At 41.8% G+C, this 24,271-nt stretch overlaps 1 protein-coding gene across 10 annotated transcripts; it reads right to left on the reverse strand.

The window, feature by feature from the left end:
• Positions 1 to 4,394: 4,394 nt before the first annotated feature.
• LOC111252375 (uncharacterized) lies at positions 4,395 to 22,500 on the reverse strand. Of its 10 annotated transcripts, none has more exons than XM_086991957.1 (10): positions 19,813 to 22,500; positions 14,671 to 14,788; positions 13,914 to 14,181; positions 13,141 to 13,308; positions 12,690 to 12,833; positions 12,352 to 12,510; positions 10,891 to 11,040; positions 8,056 to 8,205; positions 6,564 to 6,743; positions 4,395 to 5,977 (listed from the first exon to the last, which is right to left on the reverse strand). In XM_086991957.1, the coding sequence occupies exons 3-10, from the start codon at positions 14,094 to 14,096 to the stop codon at positions 5,579 to 5,581; spliced, it is 1,533 nt and encodes a 510-aa protein (XP_086848083.1). In that variant the 5' UTR covers positions 14,097 to 14,181; positions 14,671 to 14,788; positions 19,813 to 22,500; the 3' UTR covers positions 4,395 to 5,578. The 10 variants fall into 10 exon arrangements, with proteins under 10 accessions (XP_086848083.1, XP_022665881.1, XP_086848081.1 ...); XM_022810146.2 differs by having other exon boundaries at positions 14,630 to 14,724; positions 19,813 to 22,499; XM_086991955.1 differs by having other exon boundaries at positions 14,630 to 14,788; positions 19,813 to 22,499.
• Positions 22,501 to 24,271: the final 1,771 nt, after the last annotated feature.

Raw genomic sequence — 24,271 nt, forward strand, 5'->3', positions numbered from 1 at the left:
GTACTGCTGACCCATTGGCTCCACGGTCCTATTGGCCCGCCTCTAAAACTCGTTTCGAGCAGCCCCTTGTTCTTGCAAAACAGCAGCTGCAAGACAGAATCGCACGAACGAGCGGAAAGTTTGAAAACGCGGGCGAGAAGGAAATCAAAAGTTTACTGATATCGACCCTGCTGCCGCTACCATTGCAGGAGGAAAAACCCGCCCATGTTAGGGGCCTATAGGGGTCTTTCTTTTCATTCTCTTTTGTCGAACGCGCTACTGCTGGCCCCCGATTCCTTTTTTTATGGTTACGGAGCATCGGCCTTCACTTGTCTTCCTCGCATCGAGTTCAATTCGATCACATTTGATTTCTTCTGTTCCAGTTCTGTTTCGTTCGTTTTGTATGGCTTTTCATTTTCCCTCAGAGAGAAGAAATCACTTTATCTTCGTCTGCATCTTTCCGAACCACCATAATACACCTACCCTTGACAAAAGCTTAATCGTATATTTATCGTATGGCGCACCTCCTGAAAGTCGGGCACCGCCGCAGCACACCGTGCTAATTGACATTCATACCATTCATTACCACATATGCATCTATACAGACATCAGAATAGAAGCCTGAGAAACTGAGAAGACACTTTGCCGGTGCAGAGAGTCTCGCGATGTGGCTGTCTATACAATGAAATAGATCATTTTCTACAAAAAAAAAACTTTGCAAAAAGGGAACTTATCTGATAAAAATGCAGACTTCTATCTTACTAACGTTTGTATAGATCACAACGGTGTTACACTGGATGAACTGATACGGGCTAAGCTGTTAATTTTTTATCGGTTGTACCCGCGATCCAACATCTACTTATTAGAATAACTTCAGATGTTTGTCTCGAACTTCGTCAGTTCAACCTTGGAAAAAATTCCCTCTATGGTAGTAAGGCGATACGAACACACATACATCTAAATTCGGCTAGATACGGTCTACAGCTCGGTAATATTTTCCATACCGTCCTTAATATTACTCTGTTTGCTTAAGGGCCGTAACTCGAGCGGCACTTTTTCTCGGCATAAAGCAGCGATCCAACTCCTGCATGAATTCGAGAAGCGGAAAACGGGATCTTTATCTGAGAGGTGCGTCGTGGTAGTTGGTAAGTCAATACTGACGGGCGAATGGAGCTCCCCTCGGAACTCGCTGCTGTAGCGATGTACATCGCTTCAAACCATCTTCCCCAAAACTCAGAAACCGAGCACAGAGGTTTCCTGTTAAAAGGACCCGGGCACAGGGGAGTCACGCTTGGCCAATTGGTTTTCAAGTGTTCATTTTCGATTTGTTGCCCCTCGTCGATTCTACAAGGCGACACCCAGCCGATCGTGACTTTCGCTGCCGTTCGATGTCGCCTGATGGAGTCCGTCGTATGGACTCGCAGGGCGGGTGCTCCACTTGTTCGAGGAAGACACCTCATTTCATGAGCGACTGCCGGAGAAGTACTGCTTCGACAGATTCGGCCTGCCATCAACCATTCTTCAGTCGTTCAGCCACTCAAGCGCGGACCATCATCTCTATCGAGGTGAGCGATCCTTGCCAGCAAATCATGCCTGGCTGTGACGTCCATGAGTCCCGTTTTGAGCTTATCAGATTCAACCGTCGAATGCCTATTTTTAATTCCGGTTGTGTGGTATGTACTAAAGTAAAAGTAAAGCAAATTTTAGTAACTTTTCAATAAATAGGCTTGGTCTGATGAAAGTTCTGCCATGAAAACCTTGTGGTTTTTTATGTTTAGGAATGAAGAGAACAACGCTGTCGAGCTGGGTAAATTCGTTCAATACTAGATACCGGAGTAGGATGAAGCTGTGTTTTTAAAAGGCTGAGCCTGTTTTCTCTCTCCATTTTAGGGCAGACGTGGTCTGCGAAATTTATCTTCATCGACCCTTCGATGGTAAAGATACAAGTCAGCAAAGATATACACCCGACGAAGTCGCTCATGCTTTTGCAGGTATTGCCGCGTCTTATAAGCACACTATAACTAAAACAGCAAACCTAGGTTCAGGTTTTAATAATGAACTGAAAATATGGCACCACATCGATGATCTCTGCCGCGAGCAACAGGGCGCAACATGATAATACACTATATAACTTTTAAGCTTCTTGCAATAGTGTGAAATGTTAAACAGTCATAATGCTATGATCCTGAACCAAGAAGTCGAGATGACTTCACATGACCCACAGCAGACTGCCCGGTGAAAAATTAATTTTTCTCTCTGCTGGGTCATTGTGACTGTAGATGCACAAATTGCTGCCATCTAAATAAAAGCCAAGCCAAATCGTCTCTTGGCAATATTGGCTTTAAGAATTTTTTTCTGTACCGAAAATATTAAATGAGCGTTTCAAATATACTTAACCTATAACTACAGCAAAAGCAGCTACCAATTTTTCTCTTCTCATACTGACTATCGATAAGTTTCAGCTCGAACATTTTAGTCACCGACCTGATTCGAGGCGAATGACTGGAGTCATGAAAAGGCCTAGGCCTAATCAGAACAACTCACATCTCTGTAACCTCAAAGGGATGGAGCATTGCATGCGCATACAAATTATGTTGCCATATCAAACAGAAAAGAGTATTTAAATAAAAGACCTCTCAAGCGGGAGTAAACAAGATTCTTTATGAAACGTTCCCGCGCAAGTACGAAAAAAAAACTGTTGATCCTATGTCCTCGTATTTTGCCAGTGTACGTTTGGCACAAACGAAGGGAAAACCTGTTATGCTATTTGTATTCCTGAAAGTGTGAGGAGACCATTCGCATGGTCGGCGCCCTTTGGGAACTGATCTGAAAAGACCTCTGGCAAACATGAAAGAACGCCTTTCAATTTATTTCGCAGGAACCCATTAAATGTGGGTTCTATTTAATAGCTAAGAGTTATGGGTGGTTCTATTTACTAGGCGACGCTGCTGGGCTTCTCGTGAGCATTTATTGCAATGCTTTACTTACTACATCTCATTAATAACCCAATCCCACATTATTCAGTAGACTTTCCAATGTACATAAAGACTTATATGTATCGTATATATATATATATCCATATGTAGACATATATGACCAGTAAACCAACTCAGTGTTCGGTTGCGCCAGGATTTAAGAAGATCTGAATATGGGCATTCAACCTCATAAAATCATCAGGATAATACAAAAAAAAAAGTCCATTTAAAGGCAAGCTAGGCAGCACTTCATCAAGCCACTCGAAATATTGCACGATCAGTAAATTGATATGCTTTCTTTTATTCTATAATAAATCAGTCGACTAAACATCATCGATGAAGTTGGTTAATGAAGTCACAAACTTTACTTTTACAAAATTTGGTATTGTTAATTTTATTTCCGAATATTTAAAGCCGAGTAATGTCGAGACGGACAACATTGATGATTATATCGTTTTTTTCGGCAATCGCTGATATAAATGAAAAAATCAACCTTATATAACCTACTTATATTGCCCATACGCAGCCAAAGTGTTACTTATTTATGCCGCTGTCCTACGGCCTGAATGCCTTGCGTTCACGATGAAAACATGCGAAATAGTCCACAAAGCCGATGGTTTATACATTTTTCGAATAAACTAGACCGAGCACACTATAGCAGAATGACCCATTATAGTAGAATATTGATTGTATATAGTCTGGAAACGTTACGAAAAATAATTAAGGAATTGGATCTCTGCTTTCATTAGCCACCGTAAACTCGTAGAAAGCAGCAGACGGTAGCGTCGAGATCCTGCAAGACAGTTATTAGCCTTAGCTTTTGTTTTTATGCCAAACATTCAGAGTTGTGTACTCTGCATTGAGGGTGAACGACTTGTAACCAGCCGATTCCATTACGGCGGCGGACACTAGGCTTATTCCTCGTGCACCCAAACTGAAAGCGTTATCCTAAATGTAATAATATACGGTAGCAGTAGTCCTGATCTTACGAAGGCAAAATGAATATCGTCCTCGCTCGGATCAAAGGAAGGCAACACAAACGCGCCTCTATCCTGTAGGCATTTCGGGATTCATACCTGAATACGCTTAAAGAGCTGCAGCGATAACCAAAATTAAAGTAATTCAACTGAAATCTCTTGAAGGTAATAGATCTCTCATCTCCAAAATCTACACACAGGGACATAGAGACAATCCATGCTCGCAGTCCGGGAAGCGCTACGAAGATGCATTGCTTTAGAAAAAAAACATAACATTATTTTGGAGATTCTTTTCTGCGTTTTCGAAACGGGTATCTCACGCTTTTATCAGTAAGCACCTGCCTGTGAGCTAAGCGCTAAGGATCTGTTGTATGGATTTTTTTCGAAGACTGTTAATGTCGTCGATCAACGTTAACGAGCACCCGCTCCCCTTTGACGCAGAGCGTAACAAAAATGACAGCCATTTTCCAGTAGTAAGCTTCTTAGTCGCTACTCATGTTTACTTGGTGTACATATATTTACAGTTACTGTGTTTTAGTTGGCCATATCTGTATCGACTCTTTTATACGGTAGACGACAACGTCAGTTCACTCGCTTTTATTGTGAGGCTCGCGTCCGAAGAACGTTCCATCGGGACGCTTGTCCCCGCACCTCATAGTATCAACTGTCGCTAGCAGCATCTTCATGGCTAAGCATATTCGACAATTGTAGACGGTTCACTACTCTGAATTCAATACTGTACATTTCTCCTAAAAAGGATCAATACATTCTTTTTTCTCTAGTTCACGGCGGTCAAGAACACTGCAGACGAGGCTAAGTGCCTCTCGAGCGAAAAGGGCGCTGATGGGTGTTCGTAGTGTTTAAAATAAGCAATAGTTTCTACAGTTTTTTACTTCATCCGGCCTGGGATTTAGTGACGGCTTTTTATTTACTGATTCAGGTTGTGTCCCGTTAGTTAATAACAATCACTTCTGCACACTCGGCAAATCATTTGTCGAGGTGCACGAAAGGTGTTCCTTCCTTCCTTCGTTCGTTCGACAATGAAGCGAGTCATCGGCCTAGCGGTTGACGCGTTCAGCGGAAACCGAGCACAGACAAATTGTAGTCCTCTGTTTTTACGCAAAATGCCTTGCATCAGCAATTACTTGTGCCTATCATAAAAACCATTATTATTAACGTTATCATCAATATCGTCATTATAATTAGCTTTCATCATTATTCGAAAAAAAAAAACGATATCTTATCTCCTCTATCTTATCGGGTACATGTACCTATTACGATTTGGTTTTTGGGTCACCCATTCATAGATTTCATCTTCGCAACTCGTTCCAACCACGTTAACAGTACAATATTTTGCATTTTAGGAACGGGACAGTGTCCCTTTACAATACATGTTCATACACACATACAAATTCGCTAGAAATGTTTAGAGATAAATTCTACTAAAAAAAAAAAAAGCCAAAAAAGTAAGTCACTGAAACATTTAAAACAATTCTGCTGCGTCTTGAGATGTTAGTTAAATCGGAGCAATGAGAAACCATTGAGAAATAGTCAAATACCCATAGGAAAAAGCTACTACGACCAGCTTTTCGGTGTATTCGAACCAGAACTTTAATTCAACTTTATTTACGTTCTGTAACTATTCTTTCACTTTGGAAGAACCTTCACGCCGCGTGGTGGCTCAACGTTGACATTGATATTAGGGTCCTCAAAATCAGGGTTTAATTTGAGATTACTACCAACTGCGGCACCACCAGCGGCGTTGTGGTTATTGAGGTCTTCAAGGGCGACGTTGCCTGCGACGGCATCATTTTCGTCACCCGGTTGTGGAGCCTGCGGATTTTTTTTGTTGTCATTTCCACCGCCACCCTCTTCGCCGTCATCTGGCCCTGCGTCATCATCCTTCAAATTATCGGGATAATCTCGATCCTCCTTCTCGACGGCCTTCGCGTTGCCGTTTTGACGAAACACCGCTACCTCGTTTCGATCGACATTCGCACCGAATTGATGACCTAGGAGAGATTTGCGCTCGCCTGCTGCATCAGCCTGGTGAAATTAATGAAAGAGAGGACGTAAAAAGTCATACTTAGCTAGCAGGCAAACTTATAGGCAGTAAGAGGGAACGCCTATAGCAGTTTGTGTGTGATGCAATTTCTTTCAAGGGCAAACCTCCAATGTAGTAGAAGAAATTTGAATACAGTGATGTGTAGTAACGATTTCTTAAGAACCTCATTTTGACACAAAGCATTCACTATACATTGACATGCAGTCAGATTTCATTAACTGCACGCGAACAACTTACGCTCTTCTGTCAAAACACCATCTATGGTAAAAGTCATTGAACAATAACATTGTACAGTAGCTTGATTCGTCGTAAACTGGTCATTACCACACTGAAGGACACAACTCCAGATGCATGTAATCTTTATTGGAAAAATCTAATTTTACCGTAGCTTTATAAATATGCTATGAAACATTTACCTCGTACGCATCTTGCACAACTCGTAACTTACGCAGCGTGTATCAACCACTCATTCCTCTGATTTCAATGTAAATGCATTATAACTAGCCCACTAAACCTGTGTCGACCTGCTAAACCTCAGAGAATAGAGGCTCAGCTTGCGTAACTTACCTGCTGCATGGAATCAAGCGGAACGTTTAAAATTCCTTTGTTCTCATCGCCGCCAGCAGCCTCAGCTCCTGCGGGTGCATCCGCAACGTCAACTGCTTCACCAGCAACTGGTAAAGGCTTAGCGCTCGAGGAAACTCCCAAATTTTTTCCCTGAGGCACCGGAAGAACAGCCATATCCGGCTTTGGTGACCAACAGAACAAAACAGAACACAAAAAAGCAAATATAGAAACATGTTTGAGGTTTTTATTATACTAGATTTTGCACATATTACCAATAACGTGCTACCGTTCACTGGATGTCGCAGGTATTCCATTGCAAAAGCTGCCATATATAGGGTGATGCGTCTAAATTGAGACTTGTTCTGTGCATCTGAACAGAAGCAGATACTTGATCGGAACTTCTTCAGCATGCGCTAAAGGTGGCATCCCTGATGGTCATATTTATTAACTATTAACCACTATCCACAAAAACTACAATTCTGGACTTAACCACTAACTAGTTACATTTACTATAATCGTACTTTGATCCACAAAAGTATTTCAAACAATAACAACTGCTCGTCAGGTAACATTGCAAGGTGTTAACTCAAATGTACTACATTTTGGGCTGATCGCAAAAAATACAGGGCTCAGAACTGGCAAAAAAGAGCCGAGAGTCTCAGAAAAGCTAATGGTTGAGGTTTGGCTGGACGATCCAACGTACAATCTCCTCTCGGTGCTCGTTTCGCAGAACTTCAGCGCATCACAAATAGCGTTTTGGATCATTTTGACAAATCGGATTTTTTTTCGAAGCCGCATAAAAACTGGCAATAACATACGCAGTCAGTGCCCGGCAAAAAGTGGAACGTCGAGTGTTAGTGGGGGGTTCGTCCAACGTCTTCCCGTTACGGCAAAGAGCCCGCTCATTTTTTTTCCAATTTAAACGCACCACCGTATTTAGGTATTAGAATTGAATGATTAAAATTCTAATTACGTGCACGTTTTTAATCAAAGCATAGGAATTAATCAGCATATAGGATCACATTTGCCATGCGAAAATGACTTGCAAAAAGAATCAAAGCTATGTGTGTGTAGCCTGCGTGATATCCTACATCCCCCTCCATGTGTCCAACTCACACATTTAACGAGCTGTCACAGAAATTGAAATACGAGAAACTGTAGTTTCAATTTGAAGGGCTCCCGACTTTCCTATTGCTGCTATTATCGGAAAAGTAACAGGGTAAACATTACGAATATACATGATCTACCAAACCTGACACAATTATTAATGGCTGTGCTATAAACCACTGAAATGGGCTAGTTTCTTTTTGTCAAGTAGAAGAGACGCTGCCTAATCGGCCCTGTAATCGAACGACCATTATCCAGCTACACCTAAAAACCTACACAGCTATTACCTAAAAATCGTTCTCATATCAGCAACCACCCGTGTCATTTGTTTTCTATATTGCATTTCTGCTTGAACCGGCTTAATGTCCCTGACAACGAGACGTACCGTCATCTCATCCGGGGCGCCAGCCTGGGCTAAGGAATCGTTGGATTTCGCTGCTCCGGCATTTGTATCGCTACCAGCTATGACCGGTCCGGAAAACTGTCCCGTAGCTGCCGCGTCGAAGGTCCGTGATACTTCGTTTCCAGCACCCGTCTTGAAAAACCGCCGAACCCCCAGATGCAAAGACCACCACCCAATTGAGACCAATGTACAAGCAATTGTTAATTTGAGCATGACACACCTTGTTAGGGATGTTAAGTGTTATATCAAATAGATTCGATTAGTGAAACAAAGATAGGAAAAATGTTTACAGTTATTGCTTCCGACGACAGGTTTATCGAAGGCCAGTGCGTTTTTATTTCAAAAAAAGCACACCGAAAACAACTATATTGCATGCGTGAATGACCAATTATGCTGTAACAACCAAAAGTACCCTAATGATTATCTCCGAAGTGTATATTTTTAAGTATTCATTATTTTATTAAAAATAACGGATGCTTTCTTAGACAACATTTAGACGGAGGTTACAGACAACTGGGTTTTGTACGACATTTGAAGAGATTCGAAAACTATCAATTCATCAATATCCCAAATTATGGCTCACTTATGAAGAACGTCATCCAGGTTGTCGTGGATGACGTTCTTATGTCAACGTCACTCGAGGACCTCCATATGATCTTTCCTATCGGTTGACAACAAGTCAAATTCATCTGTCCTTAGAATTGTTTGTTAATTAGGTGGTAGATGTCGGTGTATTTAGGAACTACATTGACGCAGGTTATTTGTAACGTGCCGTGCAACTTAAAGTCCTTGTCTTAAGTTATAATTATACCATCACCAGTGGACATTGACGGCTCCACGGCTTAAGCCGTTAAGCACCCAGCGCGTGACTAGCTTTCGCCTACGTTCGATTTGCTGAGAAAGGCTTTTGCTGTCATCGCTTCCGGGGGTCAATTTTTGTGTCACGGCTCGGTATCGAATTCGGCGACCTCTCGATTCTCTGTTGTGTATTATAAACGCACCGACAGGCAAGTACTCAGTCCCCACGCTATACGTGAACATTGTGTAGTTACGACGCGTATGAACGTGTCCATGCGTAAGATATGCACGATCGCTAAGAAACGCGTGCAGTTCCTTAGCTAAGATTCGAATACAGGTTTCGAACGGCGTAAGCAACGGGCCGATCATTCCCACCAAGAGGCGCAGTCCATTGGAAATCTATTGCCATGTTAATTCATCTTTGACAGAGAGGCACGTAACGCTATTACTACGCAGAAGTTGGGCTATGACTGACGCCATGCTGATGAATACCATGAAGACAAAAATGAGGCGCGAGTAGCATCGATGCAGTTTATGTTGTAACAAATCATCGTTTTCCAACAATCGACATGTTAATCATTGCCGGCGAGTAACTCAGAGCGATGAAGTTCTAATCGTACGTATGTATATAGATTCATGTATCATTACAGTAGGTTTATTTAGGCTGCTTATGCTAAGTTATCTCCGTTCTTTTGAAGTTGGCCACGCATCATATTTGTTTTCCAGCTTAAGGTGGTAGCCTTTTATTTAAATCTAAATTGTAACATATATTAAAACATGTTTCAACTCTTAAGCAACATGTTAAGCAATGCAGGGCTCCCGTGAGTTCGTTACATGTGTCACTCTCAAACAACCTTATTATATTATACATGTTCCGTTGGCGTTATCAAATACTGTACAGACAATATGCATCCACAAACATTTGGGTGTTGTCAATACGTTTCATTCAGAGCCATTTTGGGCTAATGTATAAGGATAGGTTTGTAAAAGTAGGCTCCCACCTCTGAGATACGCAGTTACACTCCAGTGTTAGTTGGAACGCAACATTACACTTAGACCGCGAGAGCCCACGAATGTATTCATACACTCGTACCTATTCTCTCTCTCTCTCTCTCTCTCTCTCTCTCTCTCCTCGCCTCTCTCTCTCTCTATATATATATATATATAAGATGAACCCCAATATCTGCCATAACTGTTTATTTCACTTTTTTTCCGTAGAATTTTTCTGCGCGCATCAAATTCGCGCTTGACGCTCGAGGGGGGAGAGATTTCACAAGAGATATATTGGATCGATTCCCAATCGATTATAGACACAGTCAGCAATAGCACGGTCTCCCCTGAAGTGGTGGAACAGCTTTGTTACACTCGACGGGGCGGGCACTTTCGAAATGACCTGTTTCACTTGGTACAATTTGCTATACAGACAACTCACAACAAAAACAATCAAGCCAGTCCAGTCTTTTGCTCGCGCGTTTTGTTCTACTGTAGTAGTGTATATGCACGCGCGACAGATATATATATATAGATGAGTATGTTAGCACAGCATTGCTCGATAGCTGCGGTCTTCTAAAACGGGGTAAAGCGGAAAACCTAGACAATAAAATGAAGCCGATACACGACTGTGTGATCAATGTTAGACAACAGTCGCCGAACTAGGGATTAAACTTCGAATGGACTGAACTTGAAGATACGAAGACTTCTGCATAATCGTAAATAGATAAGCGGACTGCAACCTTACCGTTTCGGTTGCGCGCTTCACCGACAGTGATAATTTCATTTGTTTCCATACTTGTTCTAATAGAATGTACGAATGCCGTGCTTTGAGCGTAGCTGTTCGAGATTGGCTGCATTGGCAGGCACAGCATAAAAACGACTGGCGGCATCGTGACCAGCTAAAAATCGGGGTATCGCTATAACTCCTCTATAGTTTGAATTTGGGGCTAAATTCAAGCCATCATTTGCTCTTTCGTCAATTCCCACCGGGGACTCGCCGACCACTTGTGGGCCCTGGAGGCCTACCTCGTTGGATAGAGCGAATTTCTGAATCGCCGGAGCAACGAGTGATTCGCGCGGATGTGACAGAGAAGGCGCAAGGTGGGGTCGAATCCTACGCGATTGCGTACGGGAAATCGGTCGTCGGCTTGAAGCTTCAATCGGTGGCAGTAACACCTATTTATGTATGAAAATTAATTTGCAACGACTCTTTGATTTTTCACGAGCTAAACACACACAGTTTAAACTGTTAGTATTACTTACAAATATGTCATCGACTATGCATACAATTGCGTACGTTTATCATTGTATAAAGTAATAATATATACGTAAATACATTTCGAACAACTAGCCGATATGTCAAACTTGAATAAAATGATGTGAAAAAAACGCGCACATCTTCTTTTTAGTTATCTATCCCCTGTTGACCAATCTTCTCTTGAAGACAGCCCGGTTTTTTTGAACAATGGCTCAACAACAACAAAGATCAAGGTGCTTGATGAACAATAGATGTATCAAGATTGTTAGTTCAAACAGAGTCACGTTTTATGTCTAGAAAGGCTATAGATATTCCAACAGGTGTTTGCGTTATAGTGCAACGTACCGAAAAACACCTATAGCGGGCAGCTGGTTCGGGCTAGTTTTGTTGTTAAAACAAAAGACTGGCAACAGTAATTGTGGCATAGCGTTAAGGCGCGGCAGTACTGATATTACGGCTGCTATTGATTGCTAGACGTAATAGTTCTCACTACGTCTACGATGTAATTGCGCTCCCGTATAATCGATGATTACTACCTCTTCGAGTGTTGTGAGCAGGGTTTATTCGTATAGGTTTATGGAAGAGATCTGTCAAGTTTGGAATTGCGATTGAAGCTTGGAACTAGTTACAGATACGATCATTAAATTCGGCTAGCGGGGCCCCACAGATGAATGAAGAGAGCAAAAATCCTAATGCCTTATATTCAGTAGAAAATTGTTGTGAAAGAAGAAACGCTCACTCAATGAATTTCTTGAGGACGCTTGACACGTTTGTGAAAGCTTCGACCCGTTTCTTTGCCCATTCCAGCGCCATCTGACTAATACTATCAATGTCAGCACGGCTAACCCGATGACGCTTAAGAGTAATGCGGGACAAAAGTAAACGATTTCAGTTTGAGTTCCTCATGTACGACGTATCCCAACAGATTGCAAATCAGTACATGAAAGTAGTTATGCCCTGATCGACCTGGAATCTTCGTTCATCGAACAAACGGACCTTCTCGTTGGCCCGAAGAGTAGCACCGGCAGCAAAAGTAGCACGTAGCATACGTATGGCTTTGTACCCTGCGTGCCTAGACAGCGTACGTAGTTTCCGGCAGCTCACGGCTAAATTAGTCATATCACAGCGAAAACGCCCTAACTTTCCCTGTTCCTTTCTGTTGTTTGTTTAGATACAATGCTTGAATAATTCGGATGTCAGCTTATAATCGTATGGCTCCGTTTGCTTACCCTTTCGTCGCCAGCATGATCATGTCCAGGGGCAACTGCCCCTTGTCCAGTTTGTTGTTGTTGACGGCTGGCCTGATCAGCATCGCACTGACGGACCCTTTCGCGGAGACGTTCCACCTCGTTCATATCAATAGGTTCGCTCTGCTGCATTTTGTGGACCTGCAGAAGAATCTCAGGATGTTAGCTGCGCTTCGGCTAAAAAAAGATTATCGATTTTAGCCAGCCGCTGTAAATATGAACTGCTAATTAATGGAAACAACAATCTATTGATCATATATCATTTAGAGGGTAATTGGTCAACGCTGTGTATACTAGAAAGTGTAATGAACGCTACGCGCCTCTTCTTCGAGCTTGTGGTTGTTATCCTTCAGTTTTTGGATCTGCAAATTCAGCTCCTCATTTTCCGAGTAGAGTTTCTCCTTGTCATTTCGCAGGGACTCGTACGTATTCTTCAGCTTAATGTACTCCTCGTTCCGATTAGTCTACAGCGTAACACCGTTCAACACAAATAAACATCAAATGAAACATGTAAATAATTCATAACGGTAACTTCTCGTGGTCAATTCTGGCATGTTCCTATCACTAACAGTCAATCACCGACCGAGCCATGGCAGTGAATGATTATCGCAGGAACAAAAACATCTTTGAAGAAATATCTAGCGGGATTAATAGTATCGTATGCGCGTATATACATGATGACATAAGTGAGGTCTTTCGTTTATACCGAGCGCTTATTGGAATATCGGCATTTTCGTGTTTGACTTATCAGGATTGTTCCATCATTTTTACCTTGAGTTCATCGTTTTGACGCTGTAGTTTTGCTACTTTTTCTGCTTGGACAGCTCGTTCCTTAGAAAGGGCTGACTGCATGGTTTTGAGCTCGTCGTCGACCGACTTCTTTCGTTCAATCTCTGCTTGAAGTGTCTTCTCCAAACGTGCCTTGTGTTCATATAAAACCTGCAAGACGGAGAAGAGATGTCACCCCAAATATAAGAAGACCACATACGACAGCAGGCTGTAGCGCCTGTAAACTTTTCCTACATTCCATACAACTAAAATAGGTCCTAACAATGAATAGGTGCATGTTTGTGAAAATATGTGGTTATTAAATAAGGAACTTCGAAAAATAAAATTTCCAACTCCTTCTATAATAAACAAAAGCCTGTAATATGAAATAAGAAAAACTACTATGAACCAACGTTTGACACTATTTACCTTGCTATATTGCATTACGGCTATTTTATTGATTATTTTCTTTTTGCAAAGGTTGTCTAAATTCGACGCAAATGAATAAAAGCAGATGGGCCTTGGTTAGGGTTAGGTTCCGTAAATAAGCGGGGCGAAACTAAGCTTTCGGCGATGAAGATATCCTAATATATGATGAGACAACTGAGTGAATTCTTTTTTTATAATATATTGTATAATAACATCGATAATATCATAGAAATACGCAATGTTGCAGAAGCCCTATTCGGTCAAGGGTGTGGGTAACGTCGCGAAGGAAAAATTAATGGGCCAAGAAATGAGGTAATATCTCTGAGGGTTGAGGGAAGATTACGCACAGTGAGTTGCGCAGCGACTGAGTCATGTTTTTGTTGGCACTTTTCGACGTCGTCCTCGGCTCGCCGAAGACGTGAATGGGTCTGCGACAGTAACAAAAGAGAGACCAACATTGAGGCGCCCACTACAGCCAAAACCACGTTGCGCTGCCGCGCTGCCCGAAGCGTCATCGTGGCCACAGTCATGGCAACCGAAGGCAACGGGTTGCTGACTGCAACACTACGAACGCCAGCTCTCGAACTTCACCAGGTACGAAAAGTTGGACCAGTTCTGGAAGGACAGTAGTAATAGAGAGAGAAAGTGAACAAATGCATGAAAGGGCATATAAATAAAGAATTAAAAAAGGACAAGGTGTTAATCCTGTTGAGCTAATTGAGTGACCGTAATTAGCTCAGCGCAGATCGACACGCATTAATAGTACGGTATACAAACGATTCTGTAGCTCCAGGAATAATCAAATTTTCAAGTGTCCTAAAGTAAGTATGTTTGAGGCATTAAGTGAAACTTGTTTAAGGTACCGGTGTGATAAGCACTAAATTACGGGTAGCACTCACTAATACTGTTAGACATAAGAAAATCTAAGATACAAATACATCTGCATGAAAAAAAAATAGTAAGTGATGATTTTTTCACAGTGATGATGAACTTGTTAAACAAGTTGTATACTTGCTATAAAATCAACGATATAAAATACCGTGAATCTGAAGATGTCACTCACGTGAAACTATCTATTCTTGTCTAATACGGAAGAGAAGTTACCGGAGTCTTCTACCCAATCAACGCAATCACTAGGAGTGGCCGTGTGAAATTTTCCTGGAACACCGGAAGTCACACAGCTTTCGCCGTTAACGAGCTGCGACAATACGCCTCACGCCATCTGTGATTCAGAGACGACACCAGGCATTAGGGCTAGCAGTTGACCTTTCGAATATTTGTCCAGGCAACACCATTTGGCCCCCACACAAACGCATAATACTCCTTAACTACAGAAGGAAACACTACGTAGGATAAAGTATGTGATTATGCAACATCAATTATCTCTATTGGGTCGAAAGGTTTTGACAACAAAAATATCAGTGCAGATTTGCAAGCTCTATGCGACTCTAAGGGGTCTATGCGGGGGGTACGCAATTTTCACCTATCTAAGATCAGCCAGTCTATTTGCAGATTCTTTGTAACAAGGAGTGCAATACGTTATTCAATATACTGCTCATTGAACAAACAAATTTTCGACACGACTGAAGTTACTTAAAACTTATCCAATAAACCAATGAAACAATATGAAAATCATACAAACAGCTTTTTTCGCGATTTTCTATTTTTTCTTTTTGTTTTTCTGATAGCTGATTTCTGATCATTTTTGGCAACCCTGTGATTTAAACCAACGTGGCAGAACGCTTATTCGTTATGCTTTTCATGACAACGCACTCAGAGGCATTAGCCGCCCAGATAATGCCGTTGAAAAATCAGCAAAACTTCACGGCCAATTTGCCCCTAAAAAATGTGAAGAGGTCAACTTGTCCATAAGTAAATTGTATTAGGCTTTTGCAAAGTTGCAGTTAGAAAAAGAAATGCAAATCGACCAGTACAAGGCAAGCACCCTCGCATGGTTGAGGCCTGCCTTCATGTAGTAAAATCGGGAGATATCCATTGAAAGTGCACGTTTAAATCCTATGGAGAGATCATCTGACAAACCATGATTGAATTCGGTTGTGAGCTGTTACATTGTTACTAACGGGAGGCATGATGTTCATTTTTGCTAACTTAATAAATATATTTAATGAAGATAATTAGCGACAATTAGGCGTGGTTAAACTCGTCGTGTTAAATTTAATTACGCTGAACAGGCTGATTGGATGTATGCCTTCATAGAAACGTTTTAACCATCGCGATCTAATATGCCCACCTTTAGTAACCCGCAATTTATAACCGTTCTAGTGTACTTTCGGCTGGAACGAATGTAAAGTGTGCCTCCAGATTTGAGTGACCGTTTCTAGCTTCTAGCCATCTTAAAAAAAAACCCCTGATACACCTGACTACAGCTTGGCGAACAGAATAAACTTGTCTATTAGATGACTTTTCGTCAATACCATTACGATTTGTTTCTCTGCAAATGATCAACAACAAAGAAAACAGTCTGCTACGTGCGCGAACATTCTCTCCTCTTTGGTTCAACCCCATATTCTCGGACGTACCATTTACACAAAAACGGTCTGTAATCATACACAGTGCTTCAACCAGGACCACAAAGCTCCAGATCTAAATTTTGAGAATGCGCAAACTGAGCTGCGTTATAGGGTTAACATGGAACAATACCATTTCCATATCAATGATGCTCTTCCGCCGTACTTCGAATCGTGGCCTACAAATGTATTTAGGTCCGATTACGGAGCCTATGCCAGTCAGCAAATGATTACAACAAACTGATCACAGGAAATGTCCGCCAACTTTGTTTTGCCCGTTTAACATCGAAGCCGTCGGCCATCTGCTTCAAACGATATCTAAGAACCCATACTGCTATGGGACCTTTGTATAGTTAATAGGTACAATTAATACACGGTAAGTTTACAGTCTTAATCTATAATGAACAGGTCTCTCTCTATCATTTTGAGAAATATTCCCGAAACACATTGGGCTTTTTAAAAAGTAGATAAGGATAAAGGTCGTACTGGTAGATTACCGCTAGCCTTGTATTGAAATAGCATCACTATTCAATCTTGCATATGAAGCTATTCTGAACTAATAAAAAAATTACCTGTTACTAGTTCGAACTACAAACAGGTCTCATTCATAGACACGGTTCAGCGAACACAAAAGAACCTGGGAACGGCCTCCGGAAGGAGGTTCCCGCTTCGCAGTAAGCAGAAATTGCAGTTCGCAGGCAGACAAAACTGATACCCGTAAGCATCAATTGCTCTCAGGGTGACCAGTCAGGCATTGGAGATAGCCTAGAGCTATAAGCTCAGATGCAGTCTGACAGCCAAGGGTACTGTTGCGTAGGAGTTGTGATCGCGTATATAGATACAAGCATGAACTGCCACGAGCGGCAAATCTAGGCGAGGAAAGCCAGCTTCTCTGTAGACCAAAGACTACGACTATAAATGGAGAAGTTCGCCACAGATGATTCTCGGAAGACCAGCTAGCAGAAGTAACAGAATAACAAGGTAGATAAAAAAAAAAACAGTATTTTATACTAGTGGTAACTTTAGATAGCATTTAGAGATTTACCGAACAACGTGTATTCTACGTAAGTACCATAAAACGTTGACGTTTTATACAAACAAAGGGTATAGAAAGGGGTGCGTGATTGTAGTCACGCAAATAAAAACCTATTAGAACACTCACTGTAAGAAGTACTACGGAAATTAGTTTGTAGTATCATTGCACAGAAACGTATCACCCTCACGAGATGGCATGGTAACGGTGCGTTGAATGCCGAAATGGACCGGTTGCGTATTAAATTTTACATGTCACTGATTGGCACATACTACTAGGCACGCCATCGGCCCGACCTTTTAACAACGTCGTTCGAAGGCCTATGCCTTTCCGATCATGATATGGTCGAAGCCACGTTTCGAATCAACAATGTAAGCATTTTTGGGACCTGTCGAACCATAAAGCAGTAGTGCCCACATGGGTTTTTCGGGCCGCTATCTTCGTTTGACATTGGATACTTTCATTTGCTAGAATCCTTCAAGGCTGCTGATGCTGCTGGCTATTGCCTAGATGTAGAAGCATGAAGCGACAGTAAGCGGCTCCAGCCAGGGTCAATGATCCCTACTATAGGATACTTTTTAGCTTTCATCATCACAATGGATAAAGTTATGGAACATTTAAGATATAGGTTTAGAAAAAATGAATATTTCATCTCAATTTTGCCTGGCTATGCGTTTGTTTTTCGAACTAAATCCATTACGTTCGATCACTGTAAGCGGAAACAGCTCAAATAAGCTGTTACATGTTTGGCCTAATAAATGGTTTAGCTAATATGTTAGCTATTTGTAACGATCGCCTTTTCCGGTTAGATTTTTCGGGTATATCCACATGTTCTATTTTTCCTCAATAGCCTGCTTTTGGACCTATTTTTCAGTGGTTTGCTAGTTGTTTTGTTCTCAGCTGGATTCGAGTTGCCGCTGTTGAGCAGAAGGCCTTACTCGTACAAACATCGTGATCTACAACGAGGTGTAGAGTTGACTATTTTTAAAAGATCACGCTTAATGTACTGTAATTAATTTTAGGTAGGAGAAAAACGTTACAACTACGTCGGCTGGCTGAAAAATGGTATGAACCGTATGGAAAGCAGACCGTTTTACCTTTCGCGCTGGATAGAGCGGTTACTGAGCTGGCTTAAATGCCTAAATGCATTAAAAGGCGTAAATGCAAAAAAAGGCGGAAATCAAGACCAAATCCTAGTCTTTTGCTTGCTTAAGTAGAAATTTCATTCCGGTGTGAAAAACGTATGAATACGCCGTCGGCTACTACCTGCGAAAAAAGAACTAAAATTCATCTAGGTTCGATTATCAACTATTGGCCGAACAGTGCCCATCCCTAGCTATAACACTTTTCAGGTTAGGTTGCACATAGGCTGTTATTGATTAAGGACGAGTAGTCTTTAAGCAATTTCTAAAAGGTGATTTGAGCAACTTTGCAGTTTGTCCGATTCTTTGCTACATTTGGCATAGTAGGGCTAGTCCTGCAATGACAAAAAAATCCAGCGAATGGAACAAGCAAATATCGTGTATATGGCACCTGTCTGCTTAATCGACACCTAACCCGAGCTGATCACTATGGGGCGAAACGCTTATGTTATATTAGACAACCCAAAGCAATTGATTAAAGTGTAAACATCAGAATAAGACAAAACTGTTTTTCTTCCATTGTCGTAGCTATACGAATATTGCGGTGGCATCGATACCGATGTAAGCGCATTTATCACCTGTCCTCAGATATTGTTGATGGTTCTCCATTTGGCCTATTTTGCCTAAGCGTCGTTAATAACAGTCCATCGCCATATTATTGTGACAATAAATTTAATCGACCGAAATTGATAGGTTCGCGGACTTCCGATAGTAACACCGATCGCAAAATTTCACACGCAACGGTAAAATTAAAGGCCTCATTTTGGAATCTAATCCCGGGACCTGAACGACGGAATAATTATGAACATCCAACTTACAGCGTATAATCATTATTATATAAGGCTTGGTGACAATGACTCAAAATTAACAGTGTACACAGAGCCCGATCTAGTATTTCAATCGCTTCGTTGTTTTGACGCGATACATTCTATGCACACTTCGCATGCACACAGAAGAAACCAGTCACTGAATGCCGTCGGACGCATCAAGCGTTCCTTTTTCAACTCCCTTTCGTGATGAGAAGATGCAGGGAATCATTCGACGAGACGAAAGCTAACATTGCAATCATTTGGACCAGGCCAAGCAGATGTAGAGGATCGACTGCAAAATATGGTTCTCATTAGAATCCCCCACGGACGAAGCGCATGGCGAATATAAATCGTCTAACGGAACAGTAAGTACTTCCTTGTGTGGTGGCGACCAATAAAAAAGGTCGATTGGGCATCGGAAACGACCACTTACAGATACATGAAAAACGTTTCCATCCAACCCAGATATCAGTAGTCTATACTTCTAACATGATCCGTTTCAAATAGCTTCCGATTCAATTAATCAGCACACATCTAAGTAACGCTAACTAATAATAATTGTGCTTTCTCGCGTATTATTAGATAGTTCTGAGTGAATCCTATCGGTGATATTACATTCTGGAAAATTTCAAGGAAATGAGAACGTTACCATTTTAAACGTTGAACATTTTACTAGTGATACATAAACTAATATACCGAAACGAAGATAAACCATAGTTATGTCAGCAGCTTACCTTCCGTCGGGTCTGTGCAATCCTGCTGGTTACAGTACTTTGTACCGGAGCTGTGATGTCTCTGAATATGCCGATCAATGGGCCTTTTGTAGATCTTTGCACCGCTGCACGACAATGCGCTACCAACGTAACTCTTCCAGGTGATTGCACTCACACAGGTGAAGATACTCCCACCTATTGCACTCACTATCGCCTATAACTACATATACCATATTTAGCTTGAAATGCCAAACATTCTATGAACATCTAACGCAGGATCCATACGGTCGCTGTACAGTACTCTTGTTACTAACGTTGTTTCACTAGTTTGTTGAAGAAGTTTCTTTCCTCGCACGAATCTTCCTTCTAACTAGAATCTCGCCGAGTTCGACATGTTCTTGCCCACCATGTCCCTTCACTTGCTTTTTCGTTTAACAACAAAAAACGCAGCGTACTCGATTCGAGTGCCGGCGTCAACGAACGGCGACAAATCTCTGGATGACGGGCCGCTTTATTGGTGACCACGACTGTGGTTCCTGCTGCCGCCGACATGCGGCTCTTTCTGGCACCGCTTGACAGATGCGAGCAGCGATAACAAAGTAGCGACAGAAGCAGCAGGAAAGAGCGTTCGAGGGGACCCGATTCTTCAAGTCTTCTTGAAGATCATCATCGTAACGTTGATGCTGACGCAGGCTACGCTGTGTCGACTGTTCACTGCAGTAACCAACTTTCTGCTATTGGCCTCGCCGCTGCTCTGAGGTAAAGCTGAAACAGCAGAAAGCTGACGAAGTTATCGCAGTCACCAGCAGTGCAATTCCGAAAGCTCGCTGAGACTACGGCGCTTGGTGCGCAGCCGTTGATCTTACCGTCGCCTGCTAGCGCTTTTGCAGCAGAAATCAAGCGCGCGTCAACAGGCGCCTGCTTACAACGTTTGCACTCTAGCTAACGCTAGCGATCAGTAGTACTACGGCCACATTTTACTAAGCATATAATGAAAGAGGGCCACTGTCGCTGTCGCAGCTGGCTGCTAGTGCGCAACTGCACACGCGTTCACTGTATGACCATCTCCGAAGGCAGAGACTCAAACGCGAGCAGCGCCAGTCCGTCCACGCATGGCATATTTGGGAAAGAGGAAGGAAATGGAAAACTACTATCGCAGAGTTGTAGTCTGCAACGGCAACCACTGTGAAAAAGAGAGAAGCTCACGGCAGCGGCGAAACAGCGCCAATGAATCACGTCGTTTTTTTGCTCGATGGAGAACAGTGGCTGACAACGAACGGTTACCTCTCTCTGCAGTCCCGTCACCTAACACACAAAACATATACAAACATACAAGATCCACCGCGCACATCGCATAGAACACGACCGGCGAGTCCCTTTCGTACTGAGGACATGACAGTGCCGCTGTTGCAGCAGCTTCTTGACGGTGGCGTGCTGCTGGCTAGCTGGTAGGCATCCAGGGACTCAGGCAAGCAGGCTCGGCTTGCTCTCCTTCTGCCTGAGCTAGCAGCGGCCAGCGGGGCCAGCAACCTCCTTAATTGATCCTGTGGGTTAGCCAATACCGATAACACGAAGGAGGAAAACGGCGAAAAGGTGCCTTTTTGTTTCGTGGCTATCAATCTACACGCAAGTACGATACATGCTTATTACTGATGAATAGTTTTTTCCCAAGTGGCAGTCCGGCTGGTTGGAGAGTGCTCGATTATGGATTCCCTGCTTTGGTGACCATTCGGTAATAGTTACTTTTCCGCCCTCGGAATCTGTCACTTACTGGATAACATAGACATAGGTGCCATCAAGTCGTAGGAAAGGCAGGAACAGCTATCACCGACTCGAAAAAAAATGCAACGCACAATACTGTTGCGGAACTCCTGCAACACAACTGGGTGGAAGCTTTGTGAGCATGGATGAATGCGATGCTATCAAAAATTTCGGCAGACAGGAAAGGCGGGCAGCCATGATTCCATCTGTGCGATTCTGCTGAAGGGAGGCCGCCGTCGAGGGATACAAAGACACATGATACGCACATGTCTAGGGTCTCGCCTGGCCTTAGGAGCATTACTAGAAAGTTCAGCATTCAAAAGAGCCTGTATATTATTAGGGCAGATCAACGAAAATCTTGTATATCACCTTCAGATAGAGAACGTGCCGTGCTAAATGATCTACACACAGATCATACGGAAAATTATGGTTATCTCCTATTTTTCAAGAGTATGTTATAGAACAAACTCAGCCAACCAAATACCTTCCTTATTTTATCTCTTGCTCCCGCGGGCTCTCGATGTTTCACAAAGAAGAAATGTGTTTTGCAGTCCTTTCTGAAAGATGTAATAAACCAAGTGAATGAAATGTTAAAATAAACCAAGTTGTATTGCAGATGCTGACAGAAGGCTCGGACTAATAGAAACTCAGTTAACTGATTCAACTAATACGGCCAGTTGCACAAACACTGTTGTTTATATGGATGCCTTGAAACAGTAGGACGTAGGGAATGTGTCCAATATGGTCATATTTTTTGTAAGAGGTAAAACATATCAGCACCAATTTTTGCCCCCAATAAATAGTAACACTGACAGTCCTAGCTATGAATGCACTAGGGAATCGCACGTCACACACTTTGCACTCCTTTTGCTCCTTTGTATGCAACAAACATCCTTGTCTCACCCCAATACGCCCTGTGCTTCAGGGAACAAAAACCAGTATTAGACGAAAAGCAAATGTCTGACTTGGAATTCACACGACGAGAGTGTTTTGATTCAGCCAACGACACTATTTGGTAAATTACAACGCCATCATTATATAATATAACTATACGGATCCATAGGCTACACCTTACGCTTGTCTGCTGCTAATTCAACCATGTAAGTCATTGATATTGCACTCAGCCGAACATAAATTACCCCAACAGTTACCGCTTTGTAATTGCCTTGCTCCGTCTAACCCATTATCCTTTTGCGGTTATTTTATAACCCTGTTTTCATATGAATTCGATTTGCGTTGCACATAGATAAACGTAAACAATTGCTCAATGCCAGGTATACAGTATTCCATTGCAAAACTGCTGAAATCCTACAACAGATCCTGCTTCCCGTTGCCCCATTGAATATCCAAATAGTGCTACTTATACAATGCTACGTAGCCGGCTTCTCCTAATCTATTTATATGATTTATGTTGAGCAGAATTTGACATAATGCTCGACTACAATTTGACACCCTTACAGCCATACAATTATAGTTTACCTGAGCTCCCGTTGGATCAACTCGATTAGCCAGTCACAGTAATTATATCCTATTATCCTGTTCTACTAGTTGGTAATTGTTGTGAAATAAATGTTCCAATAATCTTGTTACTACATGACAATAAATCCGTTATCCAGCTACTTTCAGAAGCTTACAACTGAGCTACACTTCGAACTCTACTCAAAAAGTATCAATATGAAGCCAAGCAAATCTTTATCTTCTTGTTCGTGTAAAAATGACCTCCGACTGCGCACACAAGGAGTGTATCTGAGACCTTACCAAATCAAGACCCCATTAATGAAATTATTTCCAATCTTTCACTGAAAAGTTTTATCTTAATCGCTTGCTCATTTGTTGCGTTTCTCTATACCAATTAATCCTATCTCCCGGAAAAAATATTCATTCAATCGATATCTATGGGCCGTATGTGTGGAGATAGTTTAGATTTCGTGAACCGCTTTGAGCATTATCCAAAGTAGCATTACGTTCTTTGGTGAAAAAAATAAATCATCTTTCGGAAAAAGGGATTCGAAGGTATAAATCGAAGTAGTACATACTTGATCGATTCTCTCCAATTATCAGTTTAATAGTAACAGTAAGGACATGAAACAATGAAAATTACCCCCAATCCGACGCTGCATCCTTCACATAGAAACCGAAAAAGCAGGTCATTTTCCATTAAAATATTTCGCAAATTCTCTATAGTTAAGGAACAAAGAAGTGGCTTAATTTACACAAATCAACATTACATTTTACGAAAAAAGGTTTCCCTGAAAAAGGTTTTTATGCAATCAAGGAATATGAACTATATGTGTTGAGATGATTCAGATCTTATCAGCCGTTTCACAAATGAATAAAAGCGGAAGAAGACTTTTTCCAAAAGTAAAGATAAATCAGCTAAAGCGATTTGCGTTTTATTAATTGTGAGCCGAATTTACCGCTAAAAGTAAAAGAAGATTATGAAGTAACAACAAATAAACAAAAGTGAGTATAATAACAAGTTGAGAATTTTAGAAATTTTCAACGTTACTGACCCAATTGCGAAGGGGATCAATTTCTCAAGAGTAATATACCGCTCTGTGGAAAACAAAAGTATTAATTCGACGAACTTCATTTAATTTGTAAATCTTCTCAATGTCACTTCTAAACCAGAAGCAATGAGCTTAACCCAACTCAACTCAAAGAAGCCCAGACAAACAAATGAACGGACGCGAAAACGAAACTTGATATATATAAACGT

Source organism: Varroa destructor, unplaced genomic scaffold (assembly GCF_002443255.2).
Source record: "Varroa destructor unplaced genomic scaffold, Vdes_3.0 BEIS01000006.1, whole genome shotgun sequence".
Taxonomy (NCBI): Eukaryota; Metazoa; Arthropoda; class Arachnida; order Mesostigmata; family Varroidae; genus Varroa; species Varroa destructor.